The 14,813-nt window shown below is 36.4% G+C and overlaps 1 protein-coding gene across 9 annotated transcripts in view; it reads right to left on the bottom strand.

Moving 5' to 3' along the window:
- Positions 1–14,813, bottom strand: part of LOC101019996 (transcription factor 12) — a 254,403-nt gene that overhangs the window by 97,740 nt on the left and 141,850 nt on the right. For all 9 annotated transcript variants that reach the window (XM_031662545.1, XM_021941719.2, XM_031662548.1 and 6 more), the window contains one exon: positions 2,258–2,393. In XM_031662545.1, the coding sequence (XP_031518405.1) occupies positions 2,258–2,393 (136 nt within the window). The remainder of the gene's footprint in view (positions 1–2,257; positions 2,394–14,813) is intronic.

Here is a 14,813-nt window from a genome sequence, read left to right as displayed (position 1 = left end):
ATGCAGATCATCTCAAGAGTCCTTTTAAACTCTGAGATTTTTATCAATAACTGCAATGCTAAGAAAGAGCGGCTAACACTGAGAAATAGCCATAAAGAATGTAATAAGAACACACTAAATGACATTTACACAGGAAATGGGTGGGCCTCTCTGGGCATCAAGAACTACCATATCCCAACTCAGCCTTGGCCAAGTTATTTAGCTTCTCTGGGTCTTGGTTCCTCATTTGTAACATGAAGTTAACATTACAACCTCATAGAGGTTTTGTAAAAATGTAATGTGTACAGCAACACTCCTGGCATGGAGGAGACAATCAATAGTGTCTATCATCATAATCAAAATTAAAATGAAGAAGATACAAGTTTTAATTTATAGAAAACCTGAATTTTAAGTCTGGATTTTTCTGAAATTTACTCCCCTCTTTCCTAGTTATTTCAATAATTAATTTTCCCCCTGAACTTAATAGTGTGTTAGCTTGTATTAAGTGCTTCTTGTCACAGTATATACTCATACAGCACACTAACAAGTTATTTTTCTAGAGTAACACTGACACATCTAGACTCCAATGAATGTTCCTATTCTGAATAACTCATTAGGTAGGAAACAAGATTGGAGATGGAAAAATGCATTTACAATTTATCCTTTCTTTAATAACAAAAAGCGTACTGGTCTAAATTACCTGGGCTGACTTAATAGTGCACATACTAAATCATCCATAATACTGAGAAGTGGATACATCTAATCAGAGTTCTCTATGCTGAATATGATGATCTATCATAGTGCCAGTTTATACTCACAAGCAGACCCTAGACCCAGAGACCAGGAATATTTCACCAAAACACAGATTAATAGAAAGTAGATACATAAATATGAAGCAGTCAACAAATGCCTGTGCAATAAAAAACTATGACATAATCTTTTGGTGGACTATATATTAGAAGCTGGCCCACTTTTAATTTAAGAATGCTTTGCAGCTTTAATTTTCTTGTTTAAAAGATTTTTGGTAGAAATCACCAAAAATTCTGACATTTAAACACAGTTTGGATAAAGCATCAAGGAACACCTAAGGCTTGCTGTAAGCAGCAACACAAAATAGACTGGCCTGGTTAGGCTACGTATAAGACATAAAAGAAGGAAGCTAATGAAAAAATAATTGGGTTTGAATGCTTCATATACAGTTTCCTTTTGCAATAACGTTTCAGAACTAGATAGGGGGGATAGCAACACAATGTAGTGAATGTAGTATATGCTACCTAACTGTACAATTTAATATGGTAAATTTTACCTCAATTAAAAAGGAAGTGGAGTGTAGAAGCAAGTAATATGCAAAAGACAATGAACCTGGAGTTAGAAAATCTTAAAATTTTATCCTAAGTACTAATTATATGAATGTGCCTGCCCTCCCTTTTGACCCTCAGTTTTTATGTTAAATCTATTTATAGCAACTGACTAGCAGGATTGGTGAATTGATAAGATGAGAATGTACATAAAACCACCTTGGAAATTTCGTTATATGATTTTTGGTAAAGAATAAGTTATTAACATTAGAACATGAATTTCTAATAACAAGGAGGAAAACTAGTTAAGTCTCATTTTTCACTACTTAGTTGCTCATATGAGAACCAAGCAAGAGCATTAAACTGGCCGTTTGAAACTTGTTAAAATTATGGCTTACAAATGAATAGCCATCCAAAATTATTCATGGTCAAACCTTTCATTAAAAACTTATAATGTATTTGTAAAAGTAAGAATTTTGATAATTTCTTTTATTAAATATCTAATGGATGTATTATTTTTGTGCAATTAAGCCCTGACATCAACATGACACCCAAGAATCCAACTCTCTTCTAATTAAAAGCACAGACAGGGCTGGGCATGGTGGTTCACACCTGTAATCCCAGCACTACGGGAGGCTGAGGTGGGCAGATCACTTGAGCTCAGGAGTTCGAGAGCAGCCTGGGCAACATGGCAAAACCCTGTCTCTACAAAAAAGAAAAAACTAGCCAAGCAGAGTGGCACGTGCCTATAGTCTCAGCTACTTGGGAGGCTGAGGCGGGAGGATGGCTTGAGCACAGGTGGTTGAGAATGCAGTAAGCCAAGATTGTGCTGTTGCATTCCTGCATGGGTAACAGAGTGGGATGCTGTCCGAAATAAACAAACAGGAGAAAAAAAAAAAGCACAGCCAGAAGTACACACTATGGGGGGAAAAAACAACAACATTATTTGTGGGATGGGATTTGTTGTGTGATACACTCACCAAGTGCTGCAGAGTCATGGAGTGGTCTCCTCCTGGAACTTGTAGCAGAGAATGAATAGTATGCTGTCCCAGGTTTTCCTGAAGAAGATAGCTGTGCTGGGCTCCCAAGCCCCAGATCTTGTCTCAGGAGACTAGACTATAAAATAAGGCCAAGGAAACAAGTTATTTTCCTGCTGATACCGATCCAAACCTAAAAATTTCATCACTTCTGAATTTAAAGTAACTTCAGCAATGTCTTAACTTAGAACGCACCGAATAAGTACGTTTTGAATTCAATTAGACCACTGCTTTCAGCCCATACCTACTTTCTCTTTTTTTCTCCACCCTCACGTTGTCTGCCTTTTTTCTTTTTTTTTCTGAGATGGAGTCTCACTTATTTGCCCAGGCTGGAGTGCAGCGGTGAGATCTCGGCTCACTGCAACCTCTGCCTCGCGCATTCAAGCGATTCTCATGCCTCAGCCTCCTGAGTAGCTGGGATTACAGGCGCGCACCACCACGCCTGACTAATTTTTGTATGTTTAGTAGAGACGGGGTTTCACCATGTGGGCCAGGCTGGTCTCGAACTCCTGACCTCAGGTGATCCACCCGCCTCGACCTCTCAAAGTGCTGGAATTACAGGTGTGAGCCACTGTGCCCAGCCACATTATCTGCTTTTTAATAATTATGTAGATCCATACAATCTAAGAGTTAAAAGACACTTTAGTGGCTGTGTAGTATCACATTTTTAATCATCAATACTTTTGAAAAATGGTCACTAATCTTTAATACTTTCATGAGCACATATGGCAGCAGAAATTCTGTTCTTCTTCCTTTCCTTTTTTCTTTTTAGAGATGGATCATGATCTGTCACCCAGGCTGGAATGCAGTGGCACAATCACAGCTTACTATAGTCTGGAACCTGGGCTCAAGTAATCCTCCTGCCTTAGCCTGCTGAAACACCTAGGACTACAGGCATGTGCCACCACACCCAGCTAATTTTTAAAACTTTTGTAGAGACGGGGTCTCCCTATATTGCTCAGGCTGGTCTTGAACTCCTGGGCTCAGGCGATCTTCCCACCTTGGCCTCACAAAGAGCTGGGATTACTGGTGTTAGCCACTGCAGCTGGCCCATTCCTGCTTTCTTTATTTGTGTCTCATAACATGAGTTTGAGAGTCCTCCTCACCATCTCTTTTTAACACTATATTTAAGCAATCTATGTTAGCTCATATTAAGAGGTTAAGAACGATCACATGCTTATGTGGTTCTTCATTTTGTTGCATCTGCTGCTATTAAGTCATGTCCCTCCAATGTTGTACCTCTTCGGTTTGTGCTTTTTGGTCCCAAATATAAGATTTAACATTTATCTCTGACAAAATTCATCTTGTTATACTTGGTCCATCATCATCATCCATTCCTATCTTTTGCAGATTCTTAGTCTGTCAACCAATGTATTTGCTAGCCTTTTTAATGTCTTAGGCATCGAAAATGTGATTAAGAGAAAACCCATCAGGATGACAAGGGTGAGGAGAGAGCCCTGAGGTATGCTACAGTGACATTATGAGACTTTGTCAAGTGCTTCATTTATAATTCAGAGATTCAGCAGCCCTAACCTACTAACACAGTAACCCTATCACAAAACAAATGAGGTTAGTTTGGCAGAATTTTACTCCAAGATTTCTGGTAGCTGGAATGAAATAGGATCACAAAGATTTGAAAGATAGGAGAGGGAAAGAAGACCTCAAAAGGAAAGGGGGTTGAAATACACTTGAGAAGATACTCTCAAGGGAAAAGAACTGTGATTCTTCTGGTACATTTACGAATCCCCCATCATATATTTAATACCCCTTACTGCCATCACCATACTCTTAAAAATAGTTGTTTCAGCCACCGAGTATCACAAAGGAACTGAGAAATAAACCTCAGTTCTGGTCAAAAAGCGGCAGCAGAACTTTGGAACAGTAGCCCTAATAGCCCAATCTCTGCCTCCAGTCTAACAGTAAAGAAAAACTCTCATTTAAATGACTTTTCTTTGGTGTTTAAGCTTTTTAAAAAGTTGAGGTGGAATTTACATAACATAAAGTTAAACACTGAATGTTTTCAATCAGTGGCATTTAGTACATTCATAATGTTGTTCAATCGTCACCTCTCTATGTTCCAGAACAGTCTCATCACCCCAAAAGGAAACTCCATATCCATTAAGCACTTACTCTCCATTCCAGCCTCCCCCAGCCCATGGCAACCACTAATCTATTTCTGTCTCTATGGATTTGCCTATTCAGGATATTTCACACAATTGGACTCATACAATATGTGGCCTTTTGTGTCTGACTTCTCATATTTAGAATGTTTTTGAAGTTCATCTATATTATAGCATGTATCAAAGTACTTCATTCCTTTTTAGGATACTATTCCATTGAATATGGCTATACCACAAATTGTTTATCCATTCATCCACTGATGGACATTTTAGTTGTTTCCAGCTTTTAACTACTGTGAATAGTACTGCTATGTGTATTCATGTACAAGTATTTGAGTACTTGTTTTCAATTCTTTTGGGTATATAACTAGCAGTGGAATTGCTGGGTCGTATGTGTAATTCTATGTTTAACTTTTTGAGGAACTGCCAAACTGTTTTCCACAGTGGCTGCACTATTTTACATTCCTACTAGCAATGTACAAGGGTTCCAATTTCTCCATATCCTCGCCTAGTTTCTGTTTGCTTTTTAAATTACAGCTATCCTTGAGCGACAAAGTGGTATCTCATTTGTAGTGGTTTTGATTTGCATAACCGTAATGACTAATGATATTGGACATGTCTTCATGGGCTTGAGGTACATCAGAATATCTCCTTTGGAAAAATGTCTAGTCAAGTCCTTTGCCCATTTTCCAACTGGGTTATCTTTTTGTTGTTGAATTGTAAGAGTTCTTTATAAACTCTGGATACTAGGCTTATCAGATATATGAATTGCAAAATTTTCTCTCATTCTGTAGACTGCCTTTTCACTGTCGTGATAATGTCCTTTGATGTACAGAAGTTTCCAATTTTAATGAAGTTTTTTTTTTATATTGTTGCTGATTCTTTTGATGTCATATCTAAGAATCTACTGCCAAATTGAAGGTCATGAAGATATACTCCTAGACTTTCTCCTAAGAATTTTACAGTTTTTTGCTCTTATATTCAGGTCCTTGATCCATTTTGAGTTCATTACTGTGGGCTAGGCGTGGTAGCTCATGCCTGTGATTCTACCATTTTGGGAGCCTGGGCCACACAGGGAGGTCCCATCTCTACAAGAAATTAAAAGAATTAGCCAGGTGTGATGGTGTGCACCTGTAGTCCCAGCTACTCAGGAGGCTTGAGGTGGGAAGATCACTGGCGCCTGGCAGGTTAAGGCTGCTTGAGCTATGATAGCGCCACTGCATTCTAGCCTAGGTGACAGAGTGAGACCCTGTCTCAAAATAATGATAATTATTATAATTTCTGTATATGTTGTGATGAAGAAGTACTACTTCATTCTTTTGCATGTGAATATCCAGTTATCCCAGAACCATATATTGAAGATAATACTATTTCCCTATTCAGTAGTTTTGGTATCTTGTTGAAAATCAATTGGCCATAGATGTTTAGGTTTACTTCTGGACTCTCAATTCTATCCCATTGGTCTATGTTTTAATAACTGTAGCTTTGTAGTAAGTTTTGAAATTGGAAAGGGTAAGTACTCCAACACTGTTCTTTTTCAATATTGTCGTGGCTACTTGGGATCTTGAAATTCCATATAAATTTAAGGATCAACTTTTTCATTTCTGCAAAAAAAGGCCATTGGAAGTTTGATGGGAATTGCATTGAATCCACAGATTGCTTTGGGGAATACTGACATCTTAATATTAAGTGTCCCAATGGACTGAATACCAAATGTGTTTACATTTATTTAAGTCTTGTTTAATTTTTTCTGGCAGTGTTTTGTAGTTTCCAGGGTACAAAATTTATATTTCATGTTTAAATTAAATCTTAGTGACTTTCAAGAGAAATGAAAAAAAATTAAAGAAATTAATTCTTATGTATTTGATTCCTTTAAATACTATTGTAAATTGAGTTGTTTAATTTTTCGTTTATTACTAAATAAACTATATATCCTGCAACTTTACTAAATATATTTATTAGCTCTAATAGTTTTACTGTGAATTCCTTAAAATTTTGTATATATAAGATCACATCATCTGCAAATAAGGATAGTTTTACTTCTTTTACAGTTTGGATACCTTTTATTTCTTTTTCTTGGTTAACTAATCTGCTTATTTTTTTGAGATGGAGTCTCATTCTATCGTCCAGGCTCCCAGGCTGGAGTGCAATGGCACGATCTTGGCTCACTGCAACCTCCACCTCGCAGGTTCAAGCGATTCTCCCACCTCAGCCTCCTGAGTACCTAAGATTATAGGTGTGCACCACATCTGGCTAATTTTTGTATTTTTCGTAGAGACCGGGTTTCACCATGTTGACCAAGGTGGTCTTGAACTCCTGACCTCGTGATCTGCCCACCTCAGCCTCCCAAAGTGCTAGGATTACAGGCGTGAGCCACCGTGCCCAGCCTCTAATCTGTTTAGAACAAGCTTGTCCAACCCACAGCCTGTGGGTTACACGGTCCAGGATGGCTTTGAATGTGGCTCAACACAAATTCGCAAACTTTCTTAAAACATTAAGAGATTTTTTTTGCAATTATTATTATTCTTTTTTGCTCATCAGCTATCATAGTGTTAGTGTATTTGATGTGCGGTCCAAGACAATAATTCTTCTAATGTGGCTCAGGGAAGCCAAAAGAATGGATACCCCTGGTTTAGAATTTCCAGTACAGTGATGAATGTAAGCAGTAAAAGCAGAAAATACTGTTTTGTTCCCAATCTTAGGGAGACGGTTTTCACACTGTTACCATCAAGTATATTAGCGCTGGGTTTTTTGTAAATGACCTTTACCAAATGGAGTAAGCTCCCTCCCTCCTATTTCCAGCTTGTTAAATGCTATCATGAAAGAGTGTTGGATTTTGTCAGATTCTTTTTTTTTTTTGAGACAGAGTCTTACTGTCACTCAGGCTGGAGTGCAGTGGTATGATCTCAGGTCACTGCACCTCCACCTCCAGGTTCAAGCAATTCTTGTGCCTTGGCCTCCTAAGGAGTGGGATTACAGATGTGTACCACCATGCCTGGCTAATTTTTGTATTTTTAGTACAGACAGAGTTTCACCATCTTGGCCATGCTGGTCTTGAATTCCTGGCCTCAAGTGATCTGCCCGCCTTGGTCTCCCAAAGTGTTGGAATTACTGGTGTGAGCCACCATGTCCAGCCGAGATTCCTTTTTGGCATCAATTGAGACAATCACATGGGGTTTTTTCCCTTCTTTCTATTAGTGTGGTGAATTACACAGATTAATTTTCATAGGCTGAACTATCCTTGCATTCCTGGAATAAAACTCCCTTAGTTGTGATGTATAATCTTTTCGATATGTTGCTGGAGTCACTCTGCTAGTAATTTTGTAGAGGATTTTTACATCTATATTCAAAAAGGATATTGAGCTCTAATTTCCTTTGTCTTGTAATATTTCTGTCTTACTTTGATATCAGAATTATGCTGGCTTTACAGAATTAGGCAGTGTTTGAGAAGAACTGGCATTATTTTTTCTTTAAATGACTGGTAGAATTCACTAGTGAAGCCGTTTGGTCCTGGACTTTTCTTTTTTTCTTTGAGATGGTCTCGCTCTGTTGCCCAGGCTGAAGTGCCGTGGCTCAATCATGGCTCACTGTAGCCTTGATCTCCTGGGCTCACGTGATCCTCTCATCTCAGTCTCCTGAGTAGCTAGGACTACAAGTGGATGCCATCACACTCAGTTAAGTTTAAAATGTTTTGTAGAGATCAGATCTCACCATGTTGCCCAGGGTGGTCTTGAACTCCAGGGCTCAAGTGATCCTCTGATCTCAGCCTGCCAAAGTGCTAGGATTACAGGCATGAGCCACTGGGTCCTGCCTTGGACTTTTCTTTAATGGGAGGAGTCTTATTACTAATTCTATCTCTTTACTGGTTTTAGCTCTCTTCAGATTTTCTATTTCTTCTTAAGACAGTTTTGGTAGTGTGTTTGCATCTAGGAATTTGTCTATTTCATCCAGATTATTTAATTTTTTTTAGCACACTATTATTCATAGTAATCTCTTACAATCCTTTTTATTTCTGTAAAGTCAGTAGTAATGTCCTCTATTTCCATTAGTGATTTTAGTAATTTGACACTGCTCTTTTGTTTCTTAGTCAATCTAGCTAAACGTTTGCCAATTTTGTTGGTCTTTTTACTTACTTTTATTTTTGTTTAATTTTTGAGACAGGAGTTTGCTCTGTTGCTCAGGCTGGAGTGCAGTGACACAAACATGGCTCATGGGAGCCTCAACCTTTCAGGCTCAAGTGATCTTCCTACCTCAGTCTCCTGAGTAGCTGGGACTAGATGTGCACCACCACACCTGGCTAATTTTTAAATTGTTTTGTAGACATGGGGTCTCACTGTGTTGCTCTGGTTGGTCTTGAACTGGCCTCAAGCGATCCTCCTGCCTTGGTCTCTCAAAGTGCTGGAATTACAGGTGTGAGTCACAATGTAGATATTTTTAAAGAACCAATTTTGATTTTGTTGATTCTATTGTCTTTCTTGTCTCTATTTTGTTTATTTCTGTTATAATCTTTTGTTATTTCCTTTCTTCTGCTGGTTTTCAATTTAGTTTGTTCTTCTTTTACTTGTTTCTTAAGGTATGAAGTTAGGTTATTGATTTGGGTGTTTGCTTCTTCTTAAATGTAAGTATTTACAATAATAAATTTCCCTCTGACTATGGCTTCTGTTGCATCTCCTAAGTTCTGCTATGGTGTCTTTTCATTTCCATTTAATGCTTCAGTTTCTTTAAAGCTTATTCTACAATGTTGGAGCATGAAGCAAACAATGTACTAAACCAGCCAAAGGTCATTCATCACATCTTTCAGAAATACTCATAATTAAGAATGTAATTTTGCAGACTCCTCAAAATGTACAATTTTCTTTAGATAAAGCTGATACATTCCCGTATTAGAGGAAAGTAGAGAGAAGACAATTTCAATTACCAGGCAATATAATGTGTATATGAAGACTACATAATAATAATTATTTAGCATTAATTGTACAAATTCCAATAGATACAACATTTGATACACTGGGAGAGAAAGATGTGATTATCAGACCTCAAGGAGAAATAGTCTCCATTAAAATAATAACCTCCAGAAGAACTGATCAAAAGAAGAAAATTATCAATATAAATATAAACAATAGGCATATATGTATTCTATTTATATGATGGACCATCAGCTATGAATTTTCTGATGGTGTTATCTGCCTGAGAGTAGTATGACCTAGAAATCATTAAATCTCCCATAGATACTATACTGAAATTTCCATTGTCACGTCTGTTTTGAATTTCTTCCTTTCATTTTGCCCAGGCAGGGCACATTCAACGCTGCTTCAATGGCAAGATCAGAATACGGCTCGTAGTACACTAGATGGAACATTATTATTACCACATGCTTAAGGGCAAGGTCAAGTACCTTGAAGTTTTCCTTTAAAAATCATTGGTATTTCAACAGGATTTTTCCTGCTCAGTGCCAAACTGACTTCCACTGATATGTTTTGAGGTACCTGCTGCATTTATTACTTTATTTGCATTTTCTCACGTGAAAGACACATATGAAGCTGGTCATAACATACACATAAATATATCGGAAGGAGGGACATGTGTATATCTCTCAACAGTGTCCCCTACACTAACATTCCCTGGCATACAAATTCTTATGGGAATATAAGATAATGATTTATATTAGGGGTAAAAAAAAAAAACCAGAGCTTAGAGGAGAAAGTGGGTCTGTTTTTGAAAATACTTTTCTTGAAATATAGTCTCAAATGAAACACAATTCATTTATGTATTGGCTATGGCTGTTTTCATGCAATGGTGTAAGAGTTCAGTGTTGCAACAGAAAAAGTATGGTCTGTTAAAACCTAAAATATTTGTTATCTGGTCCTTTTTGGAACTTTTTTTTTTGGCTGCTAATCTAATACGTCGGAGGAGGGACAAAGGACTAAGTCTGCAGGGTGGTGAAGATAAGTCTGTTTGCTTAATAAGGTAAAGACAAACTTTCAGATGAGTAAAAGTTAGCCAGTGAGCTATTTCTTCAAAGAAATCAAACAGTAGTCACAATAAGGGCTAAGAGAGGAACAAAATAATCTAAATGATGAAAAGGAAGTGTATTTCCTATATTTCTAAAAGTAGACTGCAAGTCTACACAAATACTGATGTTCTGGAAACAGCACTGGTTTTGGAGTTAGGTATCCTGAGTCCAAATCCTGACTGGTAATCTTGGGCAAATTATCTAACATTAATGAGTCTATTTCCCTCTTCTACAAATAGCTCACGAGGTTGTTGGGGGAAGTAAACAAGGCCTAAAAGTAAAAGTATACAGCACACTTATTGGCCCTGGTTAATACAAAAAACTCAGTTTCATTTTTTTCTTTCCCCATTAACTCACTACATTCTAAATACTACAAAAGAAATAAGATGAATATTTTTATTCTGTTTCCTGGGCATAAACATTTTGTCTTAAGTAAGAGATCTGAGATTTCAGGAGATCTTGTCTGCCCTGAATCCAAGCTGACTGGGTTACAACTCCCAATGGCTATGGTAAGAAAGGATGTTGGAAACAGGCAAGAGAATAGGGGCAGAAATGACAGATCCCTAGAGAGGATTGACAGATGCTAAATCCAAAGAGGATGTGACAGATTCAAGCAATATCAATTAAGATCAAGAATAAATAGGAAAATATCAACTCATTCTCAAATGATTTAGCAGAAGTGTATTTGTGTATATAAAATCACAGCACACAAACATATATTCATACACGCAGAGTGAGTAGAAAGAAAAGGAGTGTGTATACACAAATGTGGTGAAATGTTAACTGATGTCTCTTGATGAAGAGCACATGGATGTTCACTGTATTATTCTTCAACCTTTTCTGTGGGTTGGTAACTTTTCAAAATAAAAAGTTGGACTAAAGAAGAAAGTACACTTTCAAATGTACCATCTCATTTAGGATTTACAGCAATCTTAAGCATTATATAGATTTCATATATCACAGTGATAACAAGTAGTGAAACCCTAATTTGAATCTAGGTCTGCTCAGAAAGTCCTTTCCTCAATATGACAAGACTTCTACAGTAACTCGGGAACATGTATCATTTTTAAGATTGTTAACTTGAAAACAAGTAAGTGATTTATAAATGAACTTGTGGATTAAAATCCTAAGGCTGGGATACCTACAGAACACATATTGGCAGATTTTTTATCTATGCAATAGTAAAGAAAGAAAAAAACGAGAACAAATATTTTTTAAGGAAAAAACAAGCTTACTTGCTACCAGTTCTAGTGTTGATAAACCTTCTTCCTCACTATAGATAAATCTGGATATGTGGTTAGGAAATGCCCTGTCTTCTTGTTCCATAGTGAATACTAATGCCAAAAAAGATGCAAAGGTTACACTTCACTCTGAAAGCTGTCCTAATCAACAGAAATAACCATTTTCTTCTGTTTAATCTGTATCGTGATCCATATGATTAGGCAAAATAAATACAGAAAAAATTGTTTCTTTTTAAGAATACAAAACCATATTTTATCTTGTTAATTAATCGTTCAGTACTCTAAGAAATACAAAAAGTTTAAGAAAAAAATTTCTCCACAAGGACTTGACAATCTACAAAATAATATTTAACAAACCAAGGAAAAAATACAATTAAAAAATCAAGTCCTAAACTATAAAAGCCTAAGATTTTGATATTCTAACACTAAGAAAATAATATATTTTTCTTTATTTGATTCTTCAAACATTTAGGCAACACTGAAATGCGCATAAACTATTTTTTCTTTTCCTAAAATAAAATTAGGTATCAGCTCATATTATTGATTTTTCTGTCTTCCTGAAATAAATGAGAAGCATTATTGATTACTTCTGATCTTGTCCTGGAGGTATCTCTGGCAAAAAGAATACAGAAATATCCCAGAGGATACAGAACTAGGCAAAGCAGTTTTATTGTGCCAAGCTATCTTATTCAAGAGAGAATTAGTATTCTGAAATTGCATAGTACGAATTTCTTAACATATTTTTGGAAAATAATCTTTTTTACAGTCATCTAGACTATCTTTTATAGAAAGATATATATATTCTCTGTGAAAAATATATCAATACTAGAGAATAATTAATAAAAGGTTATCTCCCAAAACACTAACGCAGCCTAGATGACTGGCCTAGATTATGTGATAAAATCTACAATAAGTAAGTTATATTTTGAATTACATATGACACACCTCTAGCCTGTGAACAAAATTTCCAATTTTTAAAACTAAGGAACTGTAACAGCCTATGTGATACATATATTTTAAGTTTTTTCTCCCTCTTCATCTGTAAGAAATAGCCTAATTTCCAGATGTGAACTTGATGAGTATAAGACTTGGTGGTGATAATGAACGAAAAGTAAACAAAAGGAATAAAGTAGTAGGTAGACTTGGCCAACATCCTTTATTAATGAGAACTCTTGTTAATTATATTAGAAGGTACTCTAAATATGATTTTGTAGGAAGATGGAAGAATATCCTGTGTAAAATGGTGCTGTTCAGTAAGCTAGGAGGATTCAGAATTATACTGCAATAATTTGGATAGTCTTTATTCTCAAAAGGGAAAATAAACTAGGCACAGTGGTATGCACCTGTAGTTACAGCTACTTGGGAGGGTGAAGCAGGAGGATTGCTTAAGCCTCAAAGTGTGAGGCCAGTCGGGGCAACACAGTGAGACCAAAAAATAAAAAACAAACAAACAAACAAAAACAGAAAGGGAAAATTAAGTGTTGAAAAACAGGCTTGCTTTCTAAGAACTGAGTTTTGTTAAATGGCTTGGCTTAAACGCCAAGCCACTCATAACTTCACATCAAATAAGGGCCTAATTAACCCTAGGTCAAAAATTATTAGCATCATTTTATGATTAAGATTTAGAAGTACTAACCTATTAATTTATTTAAGAAAATTAGATGGAGAGTACCTAATATGTTATACTCACATACCTCAAAAAATTTAAAATATTGGTATGAATTCATGGAACCTCTGCTGTGTTATAAAAGAATTCTATAGACTTCCTTAATTTCAAGCCTATCTTATACCCCTGAAATTGTATGCAGTTTTAAATATGTAAAGGCAAGCAGCTGTTCAAAAGATTTATCTTTTTGGGGAGGGAGTATGTGGAAATTAAAGGAATAGAAAGGTATAAAGCACAATTATAACAGAATACATAAACTGTTAAGATTTCACAGATTCTTTATGCTACAGTACCATGTGTTTCTTTTGTCACTGAGGGATCAAGAAACAAAATTGTTCTAAGAGCAGAATTATTACAGTATTACCATATTTGCAGTTGTTCTAATTTTGAAAAATCACTGTGTTTTAGCTGTAAATCCATTTGAAGTTTCAGAGATTATGACAGAGTAACCCAAGAATGATAAAGAAGCCTCTTACCCCAAGTCATAATCAGATCAAAATCAAAGGGTGAGGGCAACTCAGGGCAAAATATAAATGTTGGGCTTTAATAATATTTCAGTCTTTGTTAATTTTCTACAAACGATTAAAAAAACTAACACATTTCAAATTTGGAAAATATGGCCATTTGTGAAATAATTGTATTATGATGCAAATTCATTTACATTGAAATTTCAGGGATATGTTTGCAATTATCAGCATGTTGTTAAAGAATTCTATCCTGAGAATCTCATTAGATAGTGATGCAAACTACAGTTATCATTCTGAGAACAAAGGGATCTTGAATGAGTAATCAATAGCAACTGGCAGAAAATGAGACATTAATTATGATCCTCTCTAGTGTTTTGTCTAAGACAAGATTTCATTAAATGCTTTGTGCAACCTGAATAGTTCTAAGTCATTACTAACACTTTGGACAATATATTAATTTGCAGGAGGAAGGAGGGGGGGAAACAGAAAAACAAAAGTGAAAGAAAACCTGAGATGCTTCTAATCCTTTCCTAAGGTCAATAAAAAACCACCAGCCACCACTAGCCAACTGTTACATTGGTTCTTTTACAAATCCCAAATCTTATAATCTCAACATAGCCTCTTGAAAACTTAATATTGTCTATACTTAAAGTATCATGCAAGTTTGAGAAGATAATGACAGTCATCCATCAAATGTATCCTGCCAACGAAATCAGCCCAATCTTTAAAAAAAATTGTTTCTTTTTTCGAGACAGAGTCTTGCTCTGTTGCCCAGGATGGAGTGCAATGGCACGATCTCGGCTCACTGCAGCCTCTGCCTCCTGGGTTCAAGCAATTCTCCTGCTCACTGCAGCCTCTGCCTCCTGGGTTCAAGCAATTCTCCTGTCTCAGCCTCCTGAGTAGCTGGGACTACAGGTGTGCACCATCACGCTTGGCTAATTTTTTTTTTGTATTTCTAGTAGAGATGGGGTTTCACCATGCTGGCCAGGCTG

The sequence above is a fragment of the Papio anubis genome, unplaced genomic scaffold (assembly GCF_008728515.1).
Source record: "Papio anubis isolate 15944 unplaced genomic scaffold, Panubis1.0 scaffold74, whole genome shotgun sequence".
Taxonomy (NCBI): Eukaryota; Metazoa; Chordata; class Mammalia; order Primates; family Cercopithecidae; genus Papio; species Papio anubis.
The sequence above is the reverse complement of the archived record's forward strand: the minus strand, read 5'-3'. Positions and strand labels throughout refer to the sequence as shown.